A 23398-nucleotide genomic window follows, 5' to 3' on the forward strand; every position below is an offset into this window, starting at 1 on the left:
AAAAACCATATCTTCTGAGATCATGAGAAATATGAACTTGTTAAGTGGAAGGTGACCATATTTGTTCATATTTTTTTGGATTCCATTTCTTTTCATTTCTGTAAAATTTTGCCTTTCTCATCAATGTGAGTAAAGGAAGATCTCAACAGACCTTCCTGTTGCTTTTACTACACTGCAGTTTTTCTACACAGACGTAAGCCACCTTGATTCCTATTGAATTAAAAATAAAAGCCAGTGGAAACTGACAACTTCACAGCCTATCTCCAGATCAAGGCATTTTGAAACAGTGATGAAAATTTTAGCAGGAGAAACCACGAATTACTAAGAAAATTGATTTTATATTCTCTGAAAAGATTTTAAATCTCTCTAAGCTAATAGGAGTTTTTGTCCTTTAAGCAAATACTTAGGTCAGAAATATATGATGGGAGAGGCATGTACTGATGAGGTTCCTCATGCCACAAACAATTTAATATGAATGAATGAAAATATATGAAAAGTAAAATGCTATTAAATCAGTAATTTTCAAATCTGGGTGTAAAAGCTATTTTCCTTGTACATGAACTTAAAAAGAGAAGGAAATTATAAGTTGTTAGTCTTCCAATAGAGCCAAGACCTTGATTATTTCTTCCCGATGCTTTCTAATATCCAGCTGACTAGGATAAGTTAGCACACACTTTGTCAGGGACACCCCCCCACCCTTGACTCAGAAATAAAAAGGATCATAACCTGAAAAAGAGTCTTTGAAATCAAGGTACACATGTCCTTCAGTTTACTGCTACTGTATGAGTCATTGCCTTCATGCAGCTGATGCAATTTCATCTGACAACTATCTTCTAACTGAGGTATAGAAGGGGGTTTTGGCTGTCATTGGGTTGAATTGGGCACAGTCTGTTGGGCTTCAGTCACAATTAGAATACTCTTTGTGAAATAAAGGGCTCAGACACTTTGAAGTCTACATAGTTAGAACATCATTTCTTACCTTTTCAGAACTAAAAGTATTTGTTGTACATTTCTTTGGCAAAAGAACAAGTTGAGAGTCAGATCTAGAAAAAAAGACATTAGGCATTGGGTGATAAAATGAACATTAGAGGAATTAAAAAAATGCAGAATTGAAGGTACAGCCCTCAGTGCATTTGCTTCTAGAGATCATGGCTGAAGAAATAGCTCCTCTGTAGATTTGGTGGTAATGAAGGACAGTGTGGTGGTGTCATAGGCCCTGTAGAACAGAAAAGACTCACTCCTAAATCCGCCTCCATCCACAGGGCAAGACAAGGCATGCATTGGTAGTAGGCTGTGCTGCTGGTGTGCCTTACAAGCTCTTATGCTGAGCTGTTGCTATTAGAGGGCTCCATCTAAGCAAACAGGCTGGCAAGCTGAGGCTCAGTGGAGAGCTCTGAGTGGAGGTTTAATGCTGCTGAGATTTTGCGTTCCCAGACTATACACAGATGGATTTAAGGATGCTCTAAAGGTGTGTTGCTGAAGGAGGACAGCTAGTGCTCCACATAGGCAGTTATGAAACAGAAAGAAGTACCAAGAAAAAATAAATGTAGGCAAAATATTTACCATTTAGCAATTTAGTTGTGGTATATTTAATCATTAATCAAATCCAGAAATGCCAATCTTCTGATTTTGCCTCAGTCTCCTGTAGAACTGCTTGATTTATCCATGAATGTGGCCTGTGAGTGACTGCTAAATGGACAAGAAAAATGACTGTTACTCTTTATGGAGTGGGAATGTCATGGTTTTTGCTCAGTGTAATGTATGTAATTGGGCTGCACAGCTGAAAATTTACCTTAAGAATATCATACATTGCTAGTAACAAAACACCAAACTTATAATAGGATATTTAGTTACACCAGCCTGTACTATCTTCTTTTTAAAAGTAGAAATACCTCTTCATCCTAGCTTTTTATTCTAATTATTTCTATTTACTGCTAACCACTCAATCCTTATCCAATGGTTGAGGAGTTTCTTTCTCTATCATACTCTTTATAATTATGAAATAGAAAAGTTGCACAAATATTAATGGAATCTTCTTTGCAATATTTCTTCAAAATAAGTGTGATTCTCTGTTCTCATCTCTTAGGAAATTCCATTGCTTTGGAGTTGGGCACCACAGAAAGGAAGAAAATTGTGTTTACAAATCACCTCTATACTATTTTAATGGACAGGTCCCTCTAAGGAACCAAATCCCATTTCTACCAAAGGCTTTCATTTACCTTACAGGAATCTCTGCAGTTGCTGGTGTACCTTTGTTTATACCTTTGGTAGAAACACACCTCAATCCTGAGCTTGCCAACCTGTTTGCTTAGATGGAGCTCTCTAACAGCGTGAGGTCAGCCGTGACAGTTTGTGTGGCCTAATGCCATACTGAGCCGTTGGGAAGTATCCTCCTGTAACAGAAAATCTTGGAAAGCAACACAGACTGCTCATGGATGTGCAGGCCCATTCATTAATTCCTAATTTTTTCAAGACATGAATAATACGGCTGCAGATAAATGCTTGGCTTCATGAAAGTGCTAGTCCAAAACAGCTGTGATGTTTGACCAACACTATATGCAAGAGGATATAGTCTTCTTGTGAATACTAAAAGCTGTCACAAACTGAGGTGGAAACAGTCAGGTAGACAATATTTTTCTGTATTTCTGTATCCTTTTATTCTGTATAAAACGTAAAGGTATTCATTTGCAAATCTTCAGCTGCAGAAATTGGAAAGCTTTTGTGATGAATTTTAGTTTCCAACTGTATATTGAAAATTCCCTTTAAGCCACCTATCCTTTTTTTAAATTTTTTTTTTCTCCAGGGGCCTGGAGCATCATGCAAAGGTCCCTTCGTGTGTTCAGATACTGTTCTCATTAGTGAGCTGCTGTCAACAAAAATGCCATCTTACAGTCAAGCAATGTCTTGACATATTCAAAGAGTCTATTGCAATTCAACTGTTGTGGAGCAGAGAGATGTGTCAAGCTCACCAGAAAGAGCTTTGAAAAACTTCCATGGGATGTATTTGATACATGCTGCTTTTTTGTAGCATGTTTCTTTTCAGCAAAAGCCGTTCTTTTGTTAAAAAATCTGTGATTTAAATGTCTACCATTTCTTTCATAGATACAGATCCCTAAATTAAAGAGTAGATTGTTTATTTGGATTTTTGGACTTCTGACTTAATAATAGCTGTTTTACAGTTTATCCCAATATTCTCCAATTTTATGAAGTAGAAGAACTGGATTGCTTGGCTGAAACTGTTTTGTAAAGTGTATATATTTTATTAATGATTTAGCAGTTTTTACAAAGACAGATGGTATCTAGAAATTCCAAGTACTTGAATATAAATTTGAAATTGCTCCTCCCTCTTTTTTCCCCCAGATATTTAATTCTATCATCTTCAAATTCAATGGTATGGTAATGTTTAATCCCTCCCTATGTTTCTTTATTATTTAGATGAATGGAGTATATTCATTAGAAGATGAGATTCCTAGATTCAAACACAGAGGCAGAAGATGCCTTCCTGCCTTTATTGCATGGAGCTAGATGCTCAGCTGAGATAAATAGGGTAGTCACAGCTCTGTAGTGTGGTGATGCTACTGTGTCCCACTTGGATATTCCAAACATGATTTTCACCTTTCCTGAATAGTCTGTTCATACACTGATACCTGTTACAGCTGCAGTGGTTGATTAATCCTTATTGATCCAATTGAGATAATACAAGAGTGAAATTTAATAAGGGAATGCACACTTCAAAACCCGCAAACCTGCTTTTCAAACACATTCTTCAGGATCTTTAAAAGTTGAATGTAAAAAACCAGTGAGCTACCAGAGGAAAAAAGGTCCTTCTGAACAGATTGATTCAATGTCATGGTGTGTGTTTTCTCAAACAAAAAAATTGGGCTGAACCTCTTTCAAATTAACATTGTGGATGAGCCCATTCCCTAAATACAGCACTAAATTAATGTGAGGCTATTCAGTAGGACTTGCAAGCCAGTAGCAGCAGTGCTCTTGATTTAGCCAAGTGCTAGTCTGATCTTTCAAAACTGTAATTCTGACTTTTGTTAAAATAGAACACTTTTCACAGGGTGATGCTAAACCTTCAGGAAGGAACCATTCCTTAATGGTAAGCCTGAGGCATGCTGAATTTCCTCTCCAGTGGCTTTGTGCAGCCTACTAGTTTCTTTATTACTTAAATAGACACAACTGTAGGTTGATGGTTTTTATAGTAAGAGTTCTTGCTTGCTAACCAGCCGTGAACATTTCAGAGCTGACAGTGTAGGTGTAAGTCACAAGAGCATAACCCTGTTTGCCCTTGACCAAAGCACATTTACATAAAAAACAGAAGTCTTACTGAAATACAGATCACATGTTCTGCTGGTAATTTAAAATGTGATCATAGTCATCAGTGTTTCTAAATGTTATAAAAGATGAAAAATATGGGAATGAAATTTATGGTGTTTGTTCACAGTGCATTACTTTAAAATTGCATAGTTTATTTGAAGGTAGTGTTTTCACCTAGAATTAAACATCTCCAGGATTCAGAGAGTGTGAATTTATCAAGGTTGTGTTTAAAAAATTAGTTATTAGTGGCTCTTTATTTTTTATTTTTTTTTTTTTTATTTTTTTTTTTTCTTTTATGGATACCCACTTTTCAGGGCAATTTGTGGAGCACTAGTAATAAGCCACACATAGGTGGGAAACAGTGAAAGACAAGCCTGAATCCAAGGAGTAACAGTTATAAAAATCCATATTTTTTTTTTTGCCACCAGCAGGGTCATCTATGATATTCCACAGCAGCTGCATTGCATTGAGCTGTGGGATTATAGGATTGCAACCTTTTAGAATCACGAGACTTGACACTAATCTACACACACCAAAATCCACTTTAGATCCCTGAGTGAAAAACAGACATCTCCCATCAATTCACCACAGATGAATCTATTGCCCAAAAATCTTGTTTTCTAATGAAAAGCAGGAGAGCTTTTTCATATTTATGCACAAAAAAACCCTTTCACTTTGTTAGAGCTCAGGAAAGAACAAGAATGGGCATAAGAGAATGGAAAACCAGCCTAGGTAAAAACAGATGCATATAATTGATGAAGGAGGCTCTTTCACTGCAGAAAGTGAACAATAAGGGCTTTCAAGAACCTGGATACTCTGACATCCAAAGAACCATTGTCCCTTGCATTAGTTTATGATAATCTGAAGAGGAAAGATAATGAAATCCCATCAGTGGGATCTTTGCTTGATAGAAGTAAAATAGTAACACCTGGTCCAGGTGGAGAACCTCTTTCACACATTTCAGTAATATTTCAACATACATTTCTATCTGAATGTCAGGATTTGTCTTGCATTTCCGTGAACAGCAATGACTGGTTGTTGTTACTGTGTTGTTACTCTTGGTTGAAAAGAGGATTCTGGCTGTTGCTATGTGATAGCACTTCTAGACTGAATTATGTAAGGTGAATCTTATGGGAGAAATACTAATACTCTCATCTGAGAATCATTTCCCATTCTGCTGTTCAAGGGCATCTGGTCATTTCCTGCCTTTGTTTTCACTGGGGAAGAAAGTTTACCATGTTTTCTTGGTCCATTTAAGTCAATTTCAGAATCAATAAGCTTATTATTACAAGACCCACGATCAAGAGAAAGGATTATTATTAGAGGTGTTATAGAAAAGGTAGCAATGAGGTTCAAGAAGCAGAGCACAGGGTTGGTTGGGAAGAAGACACAATGAGGGTGTTATGTATACACTGATGTCATTATGAAGCTTAATGTGAAATGGCAGTCTAAGATGGGGACTGGGCCTTTATTGCTCTTACAGCTTCTTTAGATCTAAAGGTGAGGAAATAGGATGGCACTTTTATGTGTGGTATTATAGAATCATAGAATCACGGGTTGAAAGGGACTTTAAAACTCATCTAGTTACAACTCATTATGCAGCACTGTGTGTAGCATGTAGGCAGTTCCCCATCCCTGGTGTCTCAAGAAGGGTGTGCAGTTGCTCTTCTTGGTGAGCATAGGGCCTCTGAAAGGAAGAGATTTCATCCTGATGGGTATTTTTCTTCATCACGATGATTTCCTACTGAGGAAAGAGACGATTTTTTTGGTTTAGGTGTTTTTTTTGTTTGTTGGTTTGTTTTTTTGCTCTTTTTTTGATGTTGCTGGTTGGTTGGGTTTGGGTTTTTTATTTGTTGTTTTTTTTGTTTTTTTTCCCAGTGGCAGATTAGTTACTGATGGACAGATCTCTTCTTGCACTCTTTCTTTACAAGATTTTGATTTCACAACCAAAAGGCTCAGAGAAACAGAAGTAAAATGAATTTACAGAAGTTGGAGGAAAAGAAACTTCTTGGGAAGGTCTCTCCTAATAAAACTATGGGAGCTCACTGCCACAAGAGGGTGCTTGCAAGCTCATCACTGGTCATTCCAGAGCATTTCACAGTGAAAATGTCTTGAGTCCTTTAAAATATTCTTTGCAGAAGACACAGATTAAATACAATGATAGGTTCTGACAGAGTGGAAGGTTGTACATTCATCTTTTACCCAGTGTCAAATTGAAATTTATCTTTACAAAGATTGTGTGAGTCTTTACTTTTGAAGAGGTCTCCTGAAAAAACCTATGTATTCAAACACTCTATTTAGTCTCTTGCAACAGATCTAAGCTTCAGCCTGCTGGTGTTTGACAGAACATAACAAAAAGGAAAATGCATCTATTAAACACAGAGAGGAGTTAAATCATATGCTTTAAAGCCAAAGGGAGCTCTTTTTGACAGAGTTATGTCAGTGCACAAAATGCATTTCATATGGCTTCTAATACACTACGCAACGACGTGAATGGGCTACAAAATATATTTTTAAAATGTTGCAAACTCTCCTTTTCATATTAACTGTGTGTGAATATATATATATATTTAGAGATCCGGAGAGAAATTATCAGTAGAGTCTGTCAGGAACAGGACTTATGGTTCACATCTAAACTGGTTTCCCTTAAGGTCTTTTATGGTGAGTGAGTGCACTGCATACAGGTCACATCAGGTTTGGGTTACGCTGTTAGATGATCTGCCTTTGATTATCATTTTGTTCACCTCTTAGGGGCTTTGTCTTTCTGAAAATAAAATAAACAAAATGCTTCAATGATATAAATGATTGGAAGACTACAATTGAAACAACAGATTTTAAAGTAATCTGGCGAATGAAAAATTTTCAAAAATGTTTTACACATAATTATTTCCAAAAAAGGTGTAGTTTGAGCTTTATTACAAACACACTTTTTTTCCAGTGGTTCCCAAACCTGTTGCAGCTTTGTGCAGCAAATGGCCAAAGCAGCAGGTGCTCCCAGCCTCAGATGTCCACAGGAGGAAGCAGTCAGCACTTTGCTGCTTTGAATTAATTTATCACTATAGCTGGAAACACCTGTTCCAAGTAAAGCATAATAACGTGCTGTTCATTTAAGGATCCAGAAATACATCATCCTTGTTCACAGAATGGTTTCCAGCCATTGGAAGTCTTTATGAGCATTGCATAACAAGCCAGTGAAAGAAAAAGAAATGAAATCAAAATCTGCTCCCCGTTTGCTGGGGCAGGATCCTGATGTTGGTGGGAGTCTGTCCCATTGCCTCCCAAACCCTCTGCGGTTAATTGGTTGCTAATGTTTAAAGCGCCTTAAAGTATAGACGTGGGATTTGTGGTAAAAACGCCTCCAGGGTTTAGATCAGGATCCCCTCATTAAAGTTCTGAACATAGAATCATAGAATCAGATAATGGTTTGGTGTGGAAGAGACCCTAAAGATCATCTAGTTCCAAAGCCCTGCCATGGGCAGGGATGCCATCCAGGTTGCTCAGGGCCCCATCCAACCTGGCCTTGAACACTTGCAAGGATGAGGCATTCACAAATTCTCTGGGCAATCTGCTCCAGTGCCTCACCACCCTCACAATGGATAACTTGCATTCTTTTCTGAAGCCAGACCTCTCACTTTTTTAATGCAGAGTGACCTGTGTTTAGCACAGATACTAAAATACAGATAGCAAAGAGAACTGTATAAATGTGGCTGCCATGTATCACGTGTTACTACTGTCAACATTATCAAAATTTAGCACAAACATTTGACAGTATTAACACTGATTACTACATGCAGTACAAACAGGTAAACCAGGGTTAGTAAAGGCTGCATTATTTATGAGGAATCATCGCTATTTATTAGTTGTAACCAACATGACAGTTTAAATAAAATGAAAATAAGAAATTTAACCCGGTAAAATTTGTGTTACTTCCCCTACCATCTTCCCACACTATTTTCTGTCCTTTACAACCAGGCATCCCCCAAACAGAACATAGAACCCTTTCCCAAAAATGGAATTCTGGGCTGATTTGTCATGATATTGAATCTTAAGATAAGTTCCTTTTAGCTACTTCTGCTATGACCAGAGATCTCACATACATTGGAAAGCTTTATTTTGGACTGATTGCACTACATGAGATATCACTCTGAGGGAAAATGATCCCAGATTCCACTCTTTCCATATATACTTCTTGATTCTGTATATCACTTGATTGCACAACCATCTCTGCCACTAGCAAGGGAACTTCAGACTGATGAGTACATTCCTAATATAGTCTCTACTACTCTCACTGAAAAATAATATAATATTTTAACAAAATTGGTCCTGAGCATGAATGTGCATGCCTGCTAACATCATGAACAATTTTTTTAAATATGTTTTAATGGAATCACAATAAATTTCCTAACTCAAGCACCTTAGCATTAAAATAGGCCTGAGTTAGTTGCAGCTGCAACTAGCTCTTGTTCACGTGTTCAGGTCCTCAGTTCAAGCTGAGGTTCAGAGAGGAAAGAGCAATAAAAGATTTTTCATGTGACAACATAGATCCAGTTGCTGCTGTTTCAAAGAGCGTCACCGAGGTCAGCTTAACTCATAGGAAAACAGCTGGCAATGCAGCCAGCCTCCTGCCACTCAGTTGGCACAGTGTCCCTTGGCTCATATTGTTTTGCAGGGTTGTTTCCACTGTTAGATGTAATCCTGAGTGTCCTCTGCTTCTGTCCTGCTTCTGCCATGAAAAGGATTGTTGAGGAGATATGATACAGTGAGGAGTAAAATGGCCATTTTCTCCGGTGATAGGGAGAAGAGGTCTTGCAAGCATTGGCCATCGGTCAGGTTATACAGTCAAAAAATGTCTTCTACGTTTCATCAGCCCTCCAGCCCTTTGGACAAGGTGTGATTTGGTGGAGCTGTGTGAGGGGTGAGAGGGTGCAGCAGATGCTGAGGAAAAGAGTGTGAGAGAGAAGATGCCCTCCATGGCTCCTGGAGCATCTGGGGAGAGGAGCAGGATGAGGTGCAGGGCTCCTGAGTGCCTAGGTGTTATCTTACCTGGACTTCGCCTCATGGGAAGATGAGAATTCCCCACAGGAGCAAGGAGAGAAAAAAGTATCACTACTTTTGGTGTAATGGTCCAGTTTTCCTTCCATCAGGCATCCCACAGGTTGAAAACTATCTGACTCTTCGATTGTCCTCTTGCCCCAACTTTGATCAAGGGAGCTGTGCCAAAAGGCAACTAGGTGGCTGTTGATGGGAGATGTAGGGCAGTGTAGGAGCTGGGCATGTATTCCATCCTCTTGTGGAACAGTGTACGACCCTTAAATCCCCATCAGCTCCAGGGTTTTAGATTTCCTATTTGCTTTTATTATGTGTCTTGATATTAAAAAAATAGAAAGGAGGGTTAATACCTTGTAAGTACCAGTATTGCCATATGATAAAAAAAAAATATAATTTCCTATATATCCCACCAACTGGAATGTCTCTGACTACACAGCATGTGTTTATTTGTCTTGTGCGTCCCTTATGGCTCTCGGAATTTACTTCCCAAGATTTGTGCCAGCTGCTTATATCACCAGTGATGCTGAAACCAAATCAGACAACGTACATTTCAGTAAATAAGGAAAGTCACACTGTTTCCTGTTGTCTGATTTATTACACATGAGGCACTAGTTTTCTTCATTGCATAATGCAAGCTTTTGCAGGCATAGGAAAATGAACTTTCCTGGGACTATTTTTAGAGGTGATCATGGAGATTTGGATTAGAATAGATTAAGTAAGGATTACTGCAGAAATGATACATATACTAAGCTATACCTTTACTTGAAGACATGTGACCTGACTGATTCAAGAAGTGTTTACAAAATAAGTGAATCTGAACATATCCAAAAAAATGGAGGGAAAGAATGGTGGGTCATCATCTGTGTGTCTGTGGACTAGCCTGTGCCTTTATGTAGTGGAGTGCAGTTCATGATGAGAAATGAATCAACGAGTGATCATAATGCTGCAAAGCAAAGGCAGCAATTTTATGCCTTCAGTACTCAGGCACCGGAAGGGGCAGTGCCATTTGAGCTTGCTTTTGGATACAGGATTGTGCTTCTGGCTATTATGTTCCTCTGCAGAGCAGGCAGTGAGTTTAGCAGGCTGATGTTTCATCTCTGCTTGAATACCCTTTTGTATTTCTCGTATCACTTTCCCTGACAAAATTAGACTCTCCTCCCTTCCCCACTCCAGGCATGTGGGGTTTTGTCTAAGCAACAGTAGCACAAAACTTATTTAAATTCCCAGTTCTTTTTTTGTCACTTTCCCAACACAAATTTGTATGTGACTAAGCTGTTGTAGCCCTTTCTCTAAAAGGTCAGCCTAAATTATTTTATGCAGATAATATTAAAGCTTATGTGCTTGATGGATTTCTGTAGCACATCAACACCACTTCTCATGGGACCGATGACCTGAATAATTACCTCATTCCAGTCACTGTTGAACTAATCAGCCTAAGCCAAATATAATACAAGCTCAATCCACTTATGAAAGTTTCTCAGATTGCCATATGCAATCTGGAGAGTTTTGTGCATGACACACAAATTAGTATATAGCTGGTAGTGGTGCTCGGTGCTAAATTTTGCTCTTAGTACAATGTAAATTTAGAATCTCTGTTAAGAGAATTTTAGAGTTTCTAGTGGACATCAGAATTTCCCTCAAATGACTTTGGGAGATTTATTTTTAAATACTTGACCTTATTTTTATTTAATTTTTTTTTTGCTTTGTATATAAGTTATGTTATAGTGAGTGATACCTATATTAGTTCTAATAGTGAGTTTTGTACAAAAAGTACGAATTATTATTTTAATGAATCAACAAGAAAAAGTTTAAACACAACTTTTTACTCCTTTATCTTTTTTATTCTTCCATTTAATTATATTTTTTGTGTAATATGTTTTTAACTTAGACATAATTTTCATAGTTGTCCTTGCATGTGATTATGGATTACAATGAATCATTATCTGACTTAATTCAATTACATGTGGTTTTAATCATTGCTGGTAAACCAACCTTGCAGAATTGTCATTAATACTTACAGATGCATGCAAAGGAAACTGGGCAGTTGATTTATCAAGATGCTTATGAAGGGCAATGGGTAATATCAATTTAGTCTTTTGCCAGGCTCATTTTTTTCTGGGATAATAGGCAAAAAACTATAATAAGCTGTTTTCATTCTCAGCATTTTGGTGGAAAATAAGTTGCCTGAAGAGATTTTTTTAAAAGCTGAATTAATTGCATGCTGTATGTGATTTGCTTGCTGTTCAGCTTGAGTTCAATATTGATCCTCTAATATTTCCTGTGATTTCTATTATCTGTAATGATCTAGTGGACAAATAGCCTTACATCTGTAATTTTGTCATAATATCTGATTTATAAAATTGTCTCCTGAGGTATCCATGACTTCACTTAGGCATGTTATGTCATCACAGCTGAGCAAAACAGAGGTTATTTTCATAATGGCAGCACTATTCCACTCTCACATGAAATCAAAGACACGTGAAGAATTATCAGTTTAAACAGAATCAAAAGTTTCACTGCTCAAGGAAGGTGTTGCATCATCTGATTAACTTCATGTAGTCCCATGCCTGAAATGTCCATTTATGTGCTCTGGGATGAAAATAAGAAAATTAGTTATAAAAATAAATAATTTATCCCAGACTGACTGTTTTGTCATGTATTCCAAATAAAGTATCGTTAATTTTACTCTGTCACTTCAAAACAAAGGGGCATCTTTCAAAACTATGCTAAATATATAAAAATCAGGTATGTCATATATTATAGAAAAACTGTGGGAAAACTCTGTGAAATGCCAAATATTTCACAGAGGAAAGAGAGAGCTCTCAACACCTGGGAGTATTGTGATTTCTACTTGGAAAAAAAAAGGTACTGAGCTGATTTTCAACCACCCCTTATGTGGGAAAAAAGACAGCAAATGTTAATGTAGTTGATGTGATGGCTGACTCATGCTTTCTTGTTTGTCACACAGAGTCTGTATGAGATATTTGAAAAACTAAATAGGATCTGTTGCAATTCTTGTTTTATATTTAAGGTCTCTTCTGCACAGAGGATTAAAACAGATTTTTTGCCTATTCTCTTTCATTGCTCTACGAGCAACTCTGGCCACTGATGGGGAGAGAGCAAGTCCTTGAAAAACAGGGATATTGTGCTTGCATGCTGTGACATATGTAGACTTGTACCATCGAATAATTGATTAATATTATTATATATTAATGGGAATAGTTTGAGTTTTTATTATGATTTAAAATAAGTGGTGACTGTGGATATATGAAAGGGAAGAGAGCAGAAAGATTGCTGTTGAAGGAGGCTGTTGAAGTCTGAGGGAAAGGACATATTTTTAAGAATCACCAATTTTCCTTTTTCTTAAAGCTTTCACTGTAGTGAATATTTCTGAAAATTGATCTTACTGAACAAAATTAATAGTAAAACTCAATTTAAAAAATACATTTTTTTCCCCGTGTACACTGACCACTTCATAATTGCACCATGACCCTTCATATGAGGAGCAGAATAATTGATGCCTTGGTAGAACATTAATGTCATCTCTTTCCTGAGAGTAATGGGATTGCTCAGGTTCGGTATTTTCTAACTAAAACTAATTTATTTTTATCTTTTTAAATGACATTACGTGTACAGCTGTATTTTCCTCCAGACTGCTGTGATACAGACTACTGCTTTACTGATTGCTTCAAAAGGCAGTTTGTTGAAAGCAATTTTGTATCACTTATATTTATTAATTGGGAGCGTTGAAGGAGTTTTTAATATATTATGGTATTTACTGGTGTAAGAACTTAAAGATTCCAGACTAATAACTCACACTGTTATTGACTGATTGTACATCCTGGGTGATCTGCTTGGACTACCTTTCAACAAGCAGAATACAGACAGGGCGAGAAGTGGACACAAAGAGAAAAAAAAAAGATGAAAGAAAAAGCAACTTGGTACCACAAATCATCATAGTATCATTGAACAAGGATTTGGGAAATAACCATCAAATCTAGGAGCTTATTGCAACTTTCATTCTAAAGCTGTAGCCCCTTGAAGCCCATTTCAGTATCTGACACATTTGAAAGTGTTATGCAAAGGAAAGCAATCCCTCAGTAAGCAGTCTGTCTCACCCTATGGAACATGTAATGGGTGAGGGCAAGAAGGGAGCCCTCACATCAGCTTTACAGCCCTGGACAGTGCTGGCAACCATATGGCAGAAAAGGGATTTGTTTTTATGTCCTCATGCGATTGCTTGTTTTTCTTCTCAACCAGGGGTGGCTGGGCACACACTCCACTGAATGTCGGATTCTCACACTCTTATCTGACTCACTTCAGATTTGTATAACCATCCTTCAAGAATGATTTTCCATGCTACTGCATCATGTAATCCCTCAGGAAGCTCCTACTCTCTGTTGTCTTTCTTTATCCTCAAGCAAGCAGTCTTTGATAGCATCTTCGCAAGATAAACTTCAGAAAATGTTGATACCTTAATAATCCTTCTGGTTTGTAAACTCAGAATGGTGAATGAGTCTGATGGATTTTGAGATAATTTGTGACTCATATCTGCTGAAATCAGAATGCCAGCGTTGGATGCATTAGATCCTATCTGATGGACATACCCACTAAAAGTAGGACAAAAGTCCCAAAACACTGTAATGCAAAAATCTCTCACAAAAAAGACCTAATGTTTGTTATTCATTATTGTTTTATAAAATTTTACTGTATTTTCACAATATTTTAATTTTACTCATTTACAGTTTGCATTTCTTTTACAGAGAGATCAAAAAAAAGAACTTTTTTTTTTTTAAGCATCTGATAAATATTTTTAGAAGACAAATTTTTTCAGTGAAAATACACTGTAAAAATATCCTCCAGATACTGGGTGAAACAGTTTTTATCCATTAGAGATGATATTCTTACAACGTTTTTGGAACAACCACTATCTTAAAAAATGTCTTTTTTTTTCAGTGAACAATAGAACCTCACTTCTTATTGTCAAGAGTTTCAGGTCTCAAAATTATTGTAGACTTAGTTTTCTACTATTGTTAGTAACTGACATTTTACTGAATGACTGGGTAGTGTTTTAAATCTGCAGAGCTTTTGGAGTTGTAAAGGACTATGTCCTCAACATTGGGCGAAAAATGAAATTATTAAAGAAACTAAAATAATGCTGAAGTTCTTACCAAGTGGACACTGACACATTTTTTTAAAAGCTAAAAGCTATTACATTGTAGTAAAACTGGGATTAATCAGAACAATCCCACCAGGAAAGTAGATACATTTGAGTGAAAATTTATATATATATGTGAAAAAAATTACTTTTAGAAGAATCCTCTGTACAATTTCAATAGAAGGCTTTGAAGTATTACAGGCTCTTCTCAAGGAAAGGGAGATGTTCTTTATAAAGCAGTGGTGGGTGTTGCTTCATGATGAGGACAAGGGAGAATTGAGAATAAAAGAAATCTGAGTAATTATTTTATTGAAAGATGTAATTGAGAAATAACCTACATAGCCTCTGAACAGCCTAAAGAGTTGGCAATGAAGTTGTTTGCCACCTAAGCCAACAGAACTATCCAGAAAAATAGTGGAGCAGGACACTGAAATATTAACTAAATAGTTACAATGATAATAAATCAGAAGGCACAGTTTTCATTTGATGAATGTCTCTGTCTCAGTAGTGTCCATGGGGAAAAGAAATAAAGAGAACGTGTAGGTAACACCTGCTTAGCAAGTGATGGAGGAGTCAGGGTGGTCCATTCTGTTTTCATAACCAGGTTCTCCTTCTTGCTAGTCTTTTGTGGTTATGAACTTGTGACATATCTGTGTGAGTGCATTTCAGCAAGCAGGGTTACCAGAGTTTGGTATTTGTGTTTCTACTCTTCTCTTTTTGGTAGTCAGATACTGATGCTGAGCTCAAGAAAACTGAGTTATGTGTTGGCAGTGAAGAGGGAGCACAGGGAGCATTAATTTATCTGCACCTACCCTCCTCTAAACCCATCAGCCCTCTGCAGTAATGCTGCCCAAGTAATCCCGAGGACCAGAGACAATGGTGTTCATCCTAGTGGTCAAGTGAGCAGCCAGGATTAAGTACTGTAGTTCCATTTAATTAATGACAATTGCATTTTGCTATATTTTAGGGAAATTGTCAGTTTTACCCCTGTGGAATGAAACATTATCTGGGTACCAAGCAGAGTTACAAGGTTTACCTCCTGTCTTGGTTTCCTCCTGGAAGTTTTACGGATTCCAACTGTCATAAAGCACATTAAACAGGAACTCTAAAAGCAATTTAATTTTATTTATGATTATATAAAAAAAAAAGGAGATGCAGTTCAAATGGGAAACCTGAAGTACTTAAAGATAGCAACAGGCAGTATGAACACAACTCCTGCCTAACACTTCCCCTTCAGAGAAGAAGTAGTGATTTTTCAGAGAATTAATATTCAGAGCAGGTCCAGTTCATCTTACCTACTGGCTTCATTTTATTATACAATAAAAACAGATTTATTCTCATTTGGATATAGAGTATATAGCCATATAAACATGAGCCATTTTTAAGCAGTTACTTTGCATGTAGCATAATGTAATACCTACTCTCTTAGGTATTTCTGAGGAGTATCAAATGTTACTTGCCAAAGGGCAGAGATAAAAAGGAGTGTTTGAGATCTGAACATTGTGCCTGGAGCTAATCACTAGTTATGCTGATACCTTTTCAGTTCTTCGGTCTGGAAAAAAAATAAATAAAAAAGCAGACTAGTATGCTTCTTCACTGAACTTTTTTGAGTCTGGTAAACCTCCCTCTCACTTTATATTTTACTTACAGAATGGTCTTATCATTGCCTGTTACCAAGGTTATGTGGATATTGTAATAGCCTTAGCACAATGCCCTCACCTTGATGTGAACTGGCAGGACAACGAAGGGAACACAGCTCTAATTACAGCTGCACAGGCAGGTAAGGCTCTCTGTATCACCTCTTACACTCAGGGTCTTGGGAGAAGTGCGTGTTTTGGCTACTTTTTTTAGGATTGTTTTTCAAATTGCTAAAAGAAATTAATCTGTGTAAAATAATCCTGGCCAAACCCACTCTCAAGTAAGTTTGTAATTGTTTTCTTTCAACTAATTTATCTATAGTAATATTTATCCAGTAGATTGAGGCAGCAAAATTTATACATTTCTAGTAGATACCATTAATTATTTTAACTTAAAAAATAAAGAAAATCTTGTCCCAAGTGTGCAATATTATACTGCTTTGTTCTTTCAAGCTTATTTCCTATGTTTGCTCTGGCAAGCAACAAGTGAACACTGTGGAAGTGTAATGTGCTATATTATTGCTGATTATGTATTTTCTCCCATGCTTGTTACACCTACCTCAGTGGGTCTGTAGTAATTCCTGACTGTAGGAAAATGTATCATCGTTTAACAAATACCTTATCTGCTAAGACATTCTTCATCCACTGCATAGTTAAAAGCAAGAAATCCTCAACAAGATTTAGTGTTTGCCAGTGCTCCTTTTATAACAGACTGATATTGACACCAACCATGTTAATCCTGATGCAAACTGGAGTGAGAGCAGGTTTAGCCCCAGGTTTTCTTTTATACCTCCCAGCATGGTAATATTCAGTGAACCAGTGTATCAGATCACTTAAATGTAAGAGAAACTCCCAAGAGAGCTACTAGTTTCAAGTGTACAGTTAAAAACCCTCAGTTGATTATTTCTGTTAGAACTGAAAGGCTGCTCTTTAATCTTTAAGGGAAGCTTTAGTTTTCTCTTACAAGTGTTAACAAAGTGCCAAAGCACGTAAATCGGCAAAAATTTCGCCAAGGATGCCATCATCACTTTGTAGTCTAAAAGCTTTTGCAAGGGTTGCCTAGCTCTGCATCCCAGATTTCCTTTGCATCCCTCAAGCACGCTCCTCAAAGGCAGTGACTTACAGGGAAACGTACACTTAGTTTTTATCATGTCACTGCAAGATGGGTCTTGAATCTGGAAGAAACAATTGTGACCACAGTGGTCACATTCATAGCAAAGTCATGAGTTATGGTAGCTTTCCAAAGAAAGTGGAGAAGTATCCAAAACACTAATCTACTTCTATTTATCTGCCCTAATATAAATTTGGACTACAAAAGACTTAACACTCATTCCTTCCTGACCTTTATAACTCATGATAATGAGCTCAGAATTAATCCAGCGGACTGACATTCACTTGACACTCTCTGCCAGTACTTGCTATTGATCCCCAAAGCAATTGGAAATGACTGTAGTCAGCAGACACTTATACAAACCCCCAGCAACTTGCATGTTTTCCCCTGCCTGTGATAATCCTGAGCTACAGTGTTAACACTAGTTATTTAATTAATTATCACAAGATGCTGTAGTGTTAATAGAGATTACTGTGAGGTTAACATTGCAATCAGAGGAGCTACAGTGCAATGGATGCTGCTTAATTATTGCTGAATGTTAAGTAGTAATGCTGAGTAGTGTATTATAAAGATCTGGAAGCAAAGCTTATACAAGCTTGCCTTTAGATGAAAATTTATTTGTGGGTTTTTTTTAACTTTAGGACATGGAAATATAACATTTTTTTGCAAAATAAATTATTCTGAGATCACTGTTATTTATACCAAAAGTATGGGGTTTCCTAATAGCAAATCCACAATATTTCAGTTAATTGTAAGGTAATATTAGAAGTTTTCAGAAAGTGCTACTATTTTTGTTATGATCCACTGGCCAAGTGAGCAATCATGTATGTCCAGACCCCAAAGAGGAGCTGGATGGGAAAAAAGCTGCAGTCCAGAGGAATTGTTCCTTATGTTGCAGAGGCTGCATTTGTATTATGAGGTACAGATGCCAAGGGAGATGACAGAGAGGCCTATTTACTTGTGCTAGTGGAGTTTAAAATCCACACTTGCTTATGCCATTTAATGACTGCCCAGATGCGATGCTCAAATCTGAGTCTCAGAAGATAAATGAATTCAGTTTCTCATATTGCTTTTGAGATTTTCTCATCCTTCAAAAAAAGTATCTAAAGTTGAAGTTTTTTGCATGGGCTGTCCTGAGAAAGACAGCTCGGATAGATCAGTGAAAAGCAGTACTTTCTTAAAAAGCTTACTGGTATTCAAAAATAACCACAAAGTGTCCTGCTTTGTGTGTAAATTTCAGGTTCAAAAATTGGTCTGTTCATTTGGTTTCTCAATATTTCTTATTTCTTATATCCCTTTTCAAAGACAGCTTGCCTTCCAAAACTGTAAATTCGTTGCAGCCTGCAGCAGGTGGTGCCCAGAAATGAATGGTGATGCTGTTGAAGCAGAAGCAAAATCATTAAACATCATTATGAGGACAATGCAGAAAAAAAGTAGGGATTGATGCAAACAAGAGATTGAAATAACAAGTGCAAAGAAAGGGAGGAAGGAGAGTGATTTAAAAAAGAGAAGGGAGAAGGAGGAAAATTACTTTTATTTTTTTTTTGTCAGTTCTGTTGCTGATGGGGACATAGTTACATCAGTGTAAGGTAATTGGCATGCACTGGTGTTCAGACAGAGTCATATTTGCTTACAGAGTATAGATATTTTACATTACAGGGACCAGTTTGGGGCAAGGCTGTAGAGCTAGGAAAACACAAAATTGGAAGTTATCCCAGCTTCTGTTCATTAAGAAAGACATGAGAACACAAACACCTAAAACACCCAGAGGATAAAGCATGCTGGGTGTCTTTTGTTCCATCCATTCACCATCCACAAACTAAACAAAAGTGTTTTGCAGGTACAATCCAAAATAGCAATGTTATTTGACAAAGCATCTTCCTTACTATGCAGCTTATCCTTCTGCCTGTTTTACATAGATTATTAGGCAATATTGTCATCATTACAGGCATTTCCTTTGTGGCAGCAATTAAGTAAATTAAGCTATTACAGACATCTGTGCTGATCTCTAAGTATGGCTCCCAGGGAGAAGAAGTGTACCTTTAGCATGCCAGTTCTGGTAGAAGATAGATCTGGCTTGCAAACAGCAAAAGCCTGATTTGAATTCAGTATCCCCAAACTGGCCAAGGCCAGGCTCGTTTATTTTAGAGCTGCATACGCCTTTCATAGCAGACTTTACATCACAGAAGACTCACCTGGTTTATGATTTAGGTACACACTGCTAGTGCACCCAGACACAGGAGAACCAAAGCAAACTTCATGGCCTTAAATCAAAAGCGTATGACAGGGATTGAACAAAAACTTGGCAGCTCTGAGTTTTGCTTTGAATTTTAGATCTGTTTGAACCAGAAATCTGAAGCAAACCTCAGAGGATAGAAGATTTTGCAGAATAAAATTGAAGAGGTTCTAAGGAATTCCTGAGACATGAAACTTCTGAGAATCTCAAACTCCTTAACTTTCTTAGTTATTTTATTGTTGGTATTTTTTTCTGTCTCATTTAAGGCCATCTGTAGTCCCCTAGAGAGTTTAGACTGAGCAAGGTCTTTCAGGATTAACTCTTAGCATCACCCCAGATTTGCAAAACATCTCTTACTGCAATTATACTTTTGACAAAGGGAAGAAAATCGTTAGTGATGTAATAACTGCTGAAAAATCTTCCACTTTATTATTTCTCCTTGTTTCAGTTTGTCTCTGGTTTCTGTGGTCAAAAAGTAGTATTTCAACTGTTCCAAAGCCTTCATGAAGACACATGCTCTACATCAGTGAGACAGAGAGTGTCGTGCAAAACAATTTGGGCACAAAGACTCTCTCAGTAGTAACCAATACCCTGCTAGGATCTGATCTTATTCCATAAAGTCAGTGGAGCTGAAGCCTCTGTATTGAGTAAGCAGGACCAGGTCACTCAATCCTGCCCTGAACCCAGTTCACTTTTGCTTTGTTCTTCTTGTTGTGGTTTGCTGAGTCTTTATATTTTATTCTCATCAGACTGCACAAGGTACTGGGAGTTCTTTATTTGGTTTTCTCAGACTCTGGAGTTTGTCTGCACTATCTCTACATATGCTCAGGTTTCAGGAGAGTCTCCAGTTATGCAGAAAGGTAGCGGAGCATAAAAAATTATAGGACAAAAAGAGTAACATCTGCAAAATATCTTAAATTAATCAGTAAAGATTTTCTTAACTTGTTTTTCAAAGTGAGTGCAGGACTGTGTTGCTACAAAGCGACTGCTGATTAAATTTGGACCAGATGTGACACCACAGATTTTTTAAATTGTCCTGTATAAATTATAATCTGCTTCAGTGCCATTTCTAGATGAATTTGAATGTAATGCATCACAGAATATTCAACCGGACTGCAGAGTGATATGAGAGAATATTCTTACAGCTCCTAGTAATTAAATTGTGATTGTTGCAGCTGCCTGACAGACTGCATTATTTTATAAAGCATCAAAGCATCATAAAATGATTGACAAGTGAAGGGAAAACTGTTTTAAATGAGTCATAATGGCACTCGCTATTTGCCTGAGAGTCCAATTATAAAGATTTGATGTCTTAATTGATCTTCCAACCATTTAGCCAGAGATGTCTTCAGGTCCTCAGTAGGCCCTTGCTAACACCAGTTATCCTGACATACAAGGCACATGAATTTTTTTACTACCAAAACCGAACATCATTTTCCTCTTACTGGTGAGTAGACAAGTGGCTTTACACTGTCAGATGGAAAAATAAAAATGTGGGATCCTACACAAAATAGTCTTTTCTCTCATATCAGGCCTGACATGTTTTTTAAGTATTATTGGCTGAAACTATACGTAATCATCACTTTTTAATGAAGCACCATGATTGTAAGGCTCAGTTTTACCAGGGAAGGGAAAAAGGTTTGCAGTCAGTTACCCATGGTGATGGGCCATCCTTCCTTAAGATGTAGGGATTCCCTTTGCATTGCTACTCATTGAGTCAAGAAACTGGGGCCCCTTGCAACCTCAGAGTGAACCATCTCTGGCCTTCAATTATTCCCTTACCTTAAACTGACTTTTCAGAAAGGAGAGCAACTTGAGAGAAGGTGAGAACCCAAGTTTTTCATCTTCTATCTCAACACAGTCAGTGCCACTTAAGGCTGATTGCAACCCTCAGGCCAAAGGCTGATAACTGCAGTGACTGGAAGAGTACACAAAGAAAAGAGATCTTATTAATTATCTGCATTTTGCAGTTATCAAGCCCACAGGAGTAATTTTTGGTTTAACCTTGAGGGAGTACCTTCATTCTGTGACATATTTTCTCTGCTTTTTCATTTCTTTAAAGGGCACATAACCATTACAAACTATTTGTTGAACTATTTTCCCGGGCTTGATATTGAGAAGAGGAATGCATTTGGATTCACAGCACTGATGAAATCTGCAATGCAGGGCCGAACAGAATGTGTGAAAGCCTTGATGATGGCAGGTATGCAAAGTGCTTTGCTGCTTCTTTGTCTTCATCTAACTAAATACTAGACAGTCATACACAAACACCAAGAAGAAAACTGGCTCAAGATGTTTGCTCTGTGAGCTGTGGTGCAGCCTTCCCTGGAAATGGGTGCAACTTTTAAATAAGTCATAGACAAAGTGGTGAAGGCACGTGCTGTGGGTTCAGGGGCACTCAGTTTGCCTGTAGAATCTCATCCAGGAGTTCTCCAAGAGCTGTCAGGGTGAGATTCATTATCTCCAGGAGAGTTTGGGGAGCAGAAGCATCAAAATCTGTAGAAAAGGAGCTAACGAAATTCATTATACAGCTGGGGAAGATATGCAGGTCTCTTGCTGCCTGCATGATGGTAGTGAGACCACAACCAGACTTCCACTTGTGCCTCCAGCTGGGGCAGGGACTGGAGAGCTCTGGAGGCTCTGGCTCCCATCAGGAGAGTTGGGTGTTGGAGCCATATCCCACAGGGAACACTGGTGGGAAATTTGGTAATGTAGATTTTCTTCCAATGCCTCTACAGTTCTGAATTTGGTCTCCAGGTTTATGGGCAACAGGGTACAAGCAGGTCTGTCTCTGCTGCAAGGAGGGAGTCATGGCACAGGGAGTGAGCAGGTCCATCTCTTCCCAGCTGTCTCTCTTCACATCTGAGAACAGGAATTATGTTTTTGCTATTAGCTATTGTCTGCAGTTGAATTTCCAGCTGTATTGCACTGCAAGTTGAAGGGGTCCTGGAGAAGAGACTCAGAAGGCCCCTGGAGGGGTAACAGCCTCTACAGGAGGAGTCCTAGCATAGAGTATCATTCAGCCACAATGTTGTATGGTATTTTAATATAGAGTAATTTGTATATAAATCATTATATACTAATTAAATAGCTAGCTTATATTAGTATATATTCTTGTATTTCAGTTGCAGATACTTGACACAAATTAGATAATATGGAAATTATAACAAATGACATGTGAATATCATTATTGTCTAGACCAAGAGTCCTACAAGTCCATTTCATAGAGAGAGATCTTGAATGAGTAGTTCATTTCAGTGATTTTGCTGTCATGGAAGTCTAAATGCTCATAATCAAAATATTTTAAGCCACAGGAATTTATCGAGCGTAGTGATATTACTATAATTCATTTAATACTATCCAGTTTCTAGACATCGATATGACACAGAAAATGATGTGGTCATTAGATGATGTGGTGACTGGCACGTCATTTTCTCCAAGGTTCTGTAGCCTCTTACACTGGAATCAGGGCTTTGGAATCAGATTATTCATGTTGGAGTTAAATTTTTATTAAAAAAATTATGAAATGACTGTCAGAGCTAGCATACTGCTAGAAACAGATGCACTTTCTGGACTAACACATTCTTTGTGCAGATGCTAGTCTGGAGTTTTCCAGTGCCCATTATGAATCTTAAAAAGAAACTTCAATCCTAAGACTTTATGACTTGTCTAATTTGCCTTACAATGTCATAGCCTTCTATTATTCTCACTAGACGTGTGATGGAAGCTTGTTCTTTCTGTTTAGGTCACTAGAAGCTATTTCACGACCTTTCTGCTTTGTAGATAACTCAGTCCTTGTTATTCTGATTCTGGTACAGAAAGTATTATCCAAGTTCACTGTTGTAGTTGCTGCCTCTGGCATCTGAATAGCCTTCTTGTTTTCA

At 37.6% G+C, this 23398-nt stretch overlaps 1 protein-coding gene across 1 annotated transcript in view; it reads left to right on the forward strand.

The window, feature by feature from the left end:
* ANKRD33B (ankyrin repeat domain 33B) overlaps positions 1-23398 on the forward strand; it is a 42718-nt gene that overhangs the window by 13418 nt on the left and 5902 nt on the right. The window contains 2 exon segments of the mRNA XM_029958929.1: positions 16181-16310; positions 21577-21717. Coding sequence (XP_029814789.1) covers positions 16181-16310; positions 21577-21717 — 271 coding nt within the window.

This window comes from Manacus vitellinus, unplaced genomic scaffold (genome assembly GCF_001715985.3).
Source record: "Manacus vitellinus isolate BGI_N305 unplaced genomic scaffold, ASM171598v3 scaffold_17_pilon, whole genome shotgun sequence".
Taxonomy (NCBI): Eukaryota; Metazoa; Chordata; class Aves; order Passeriformes; family Pipridae; genus Manacus; species Manacus vitellinus.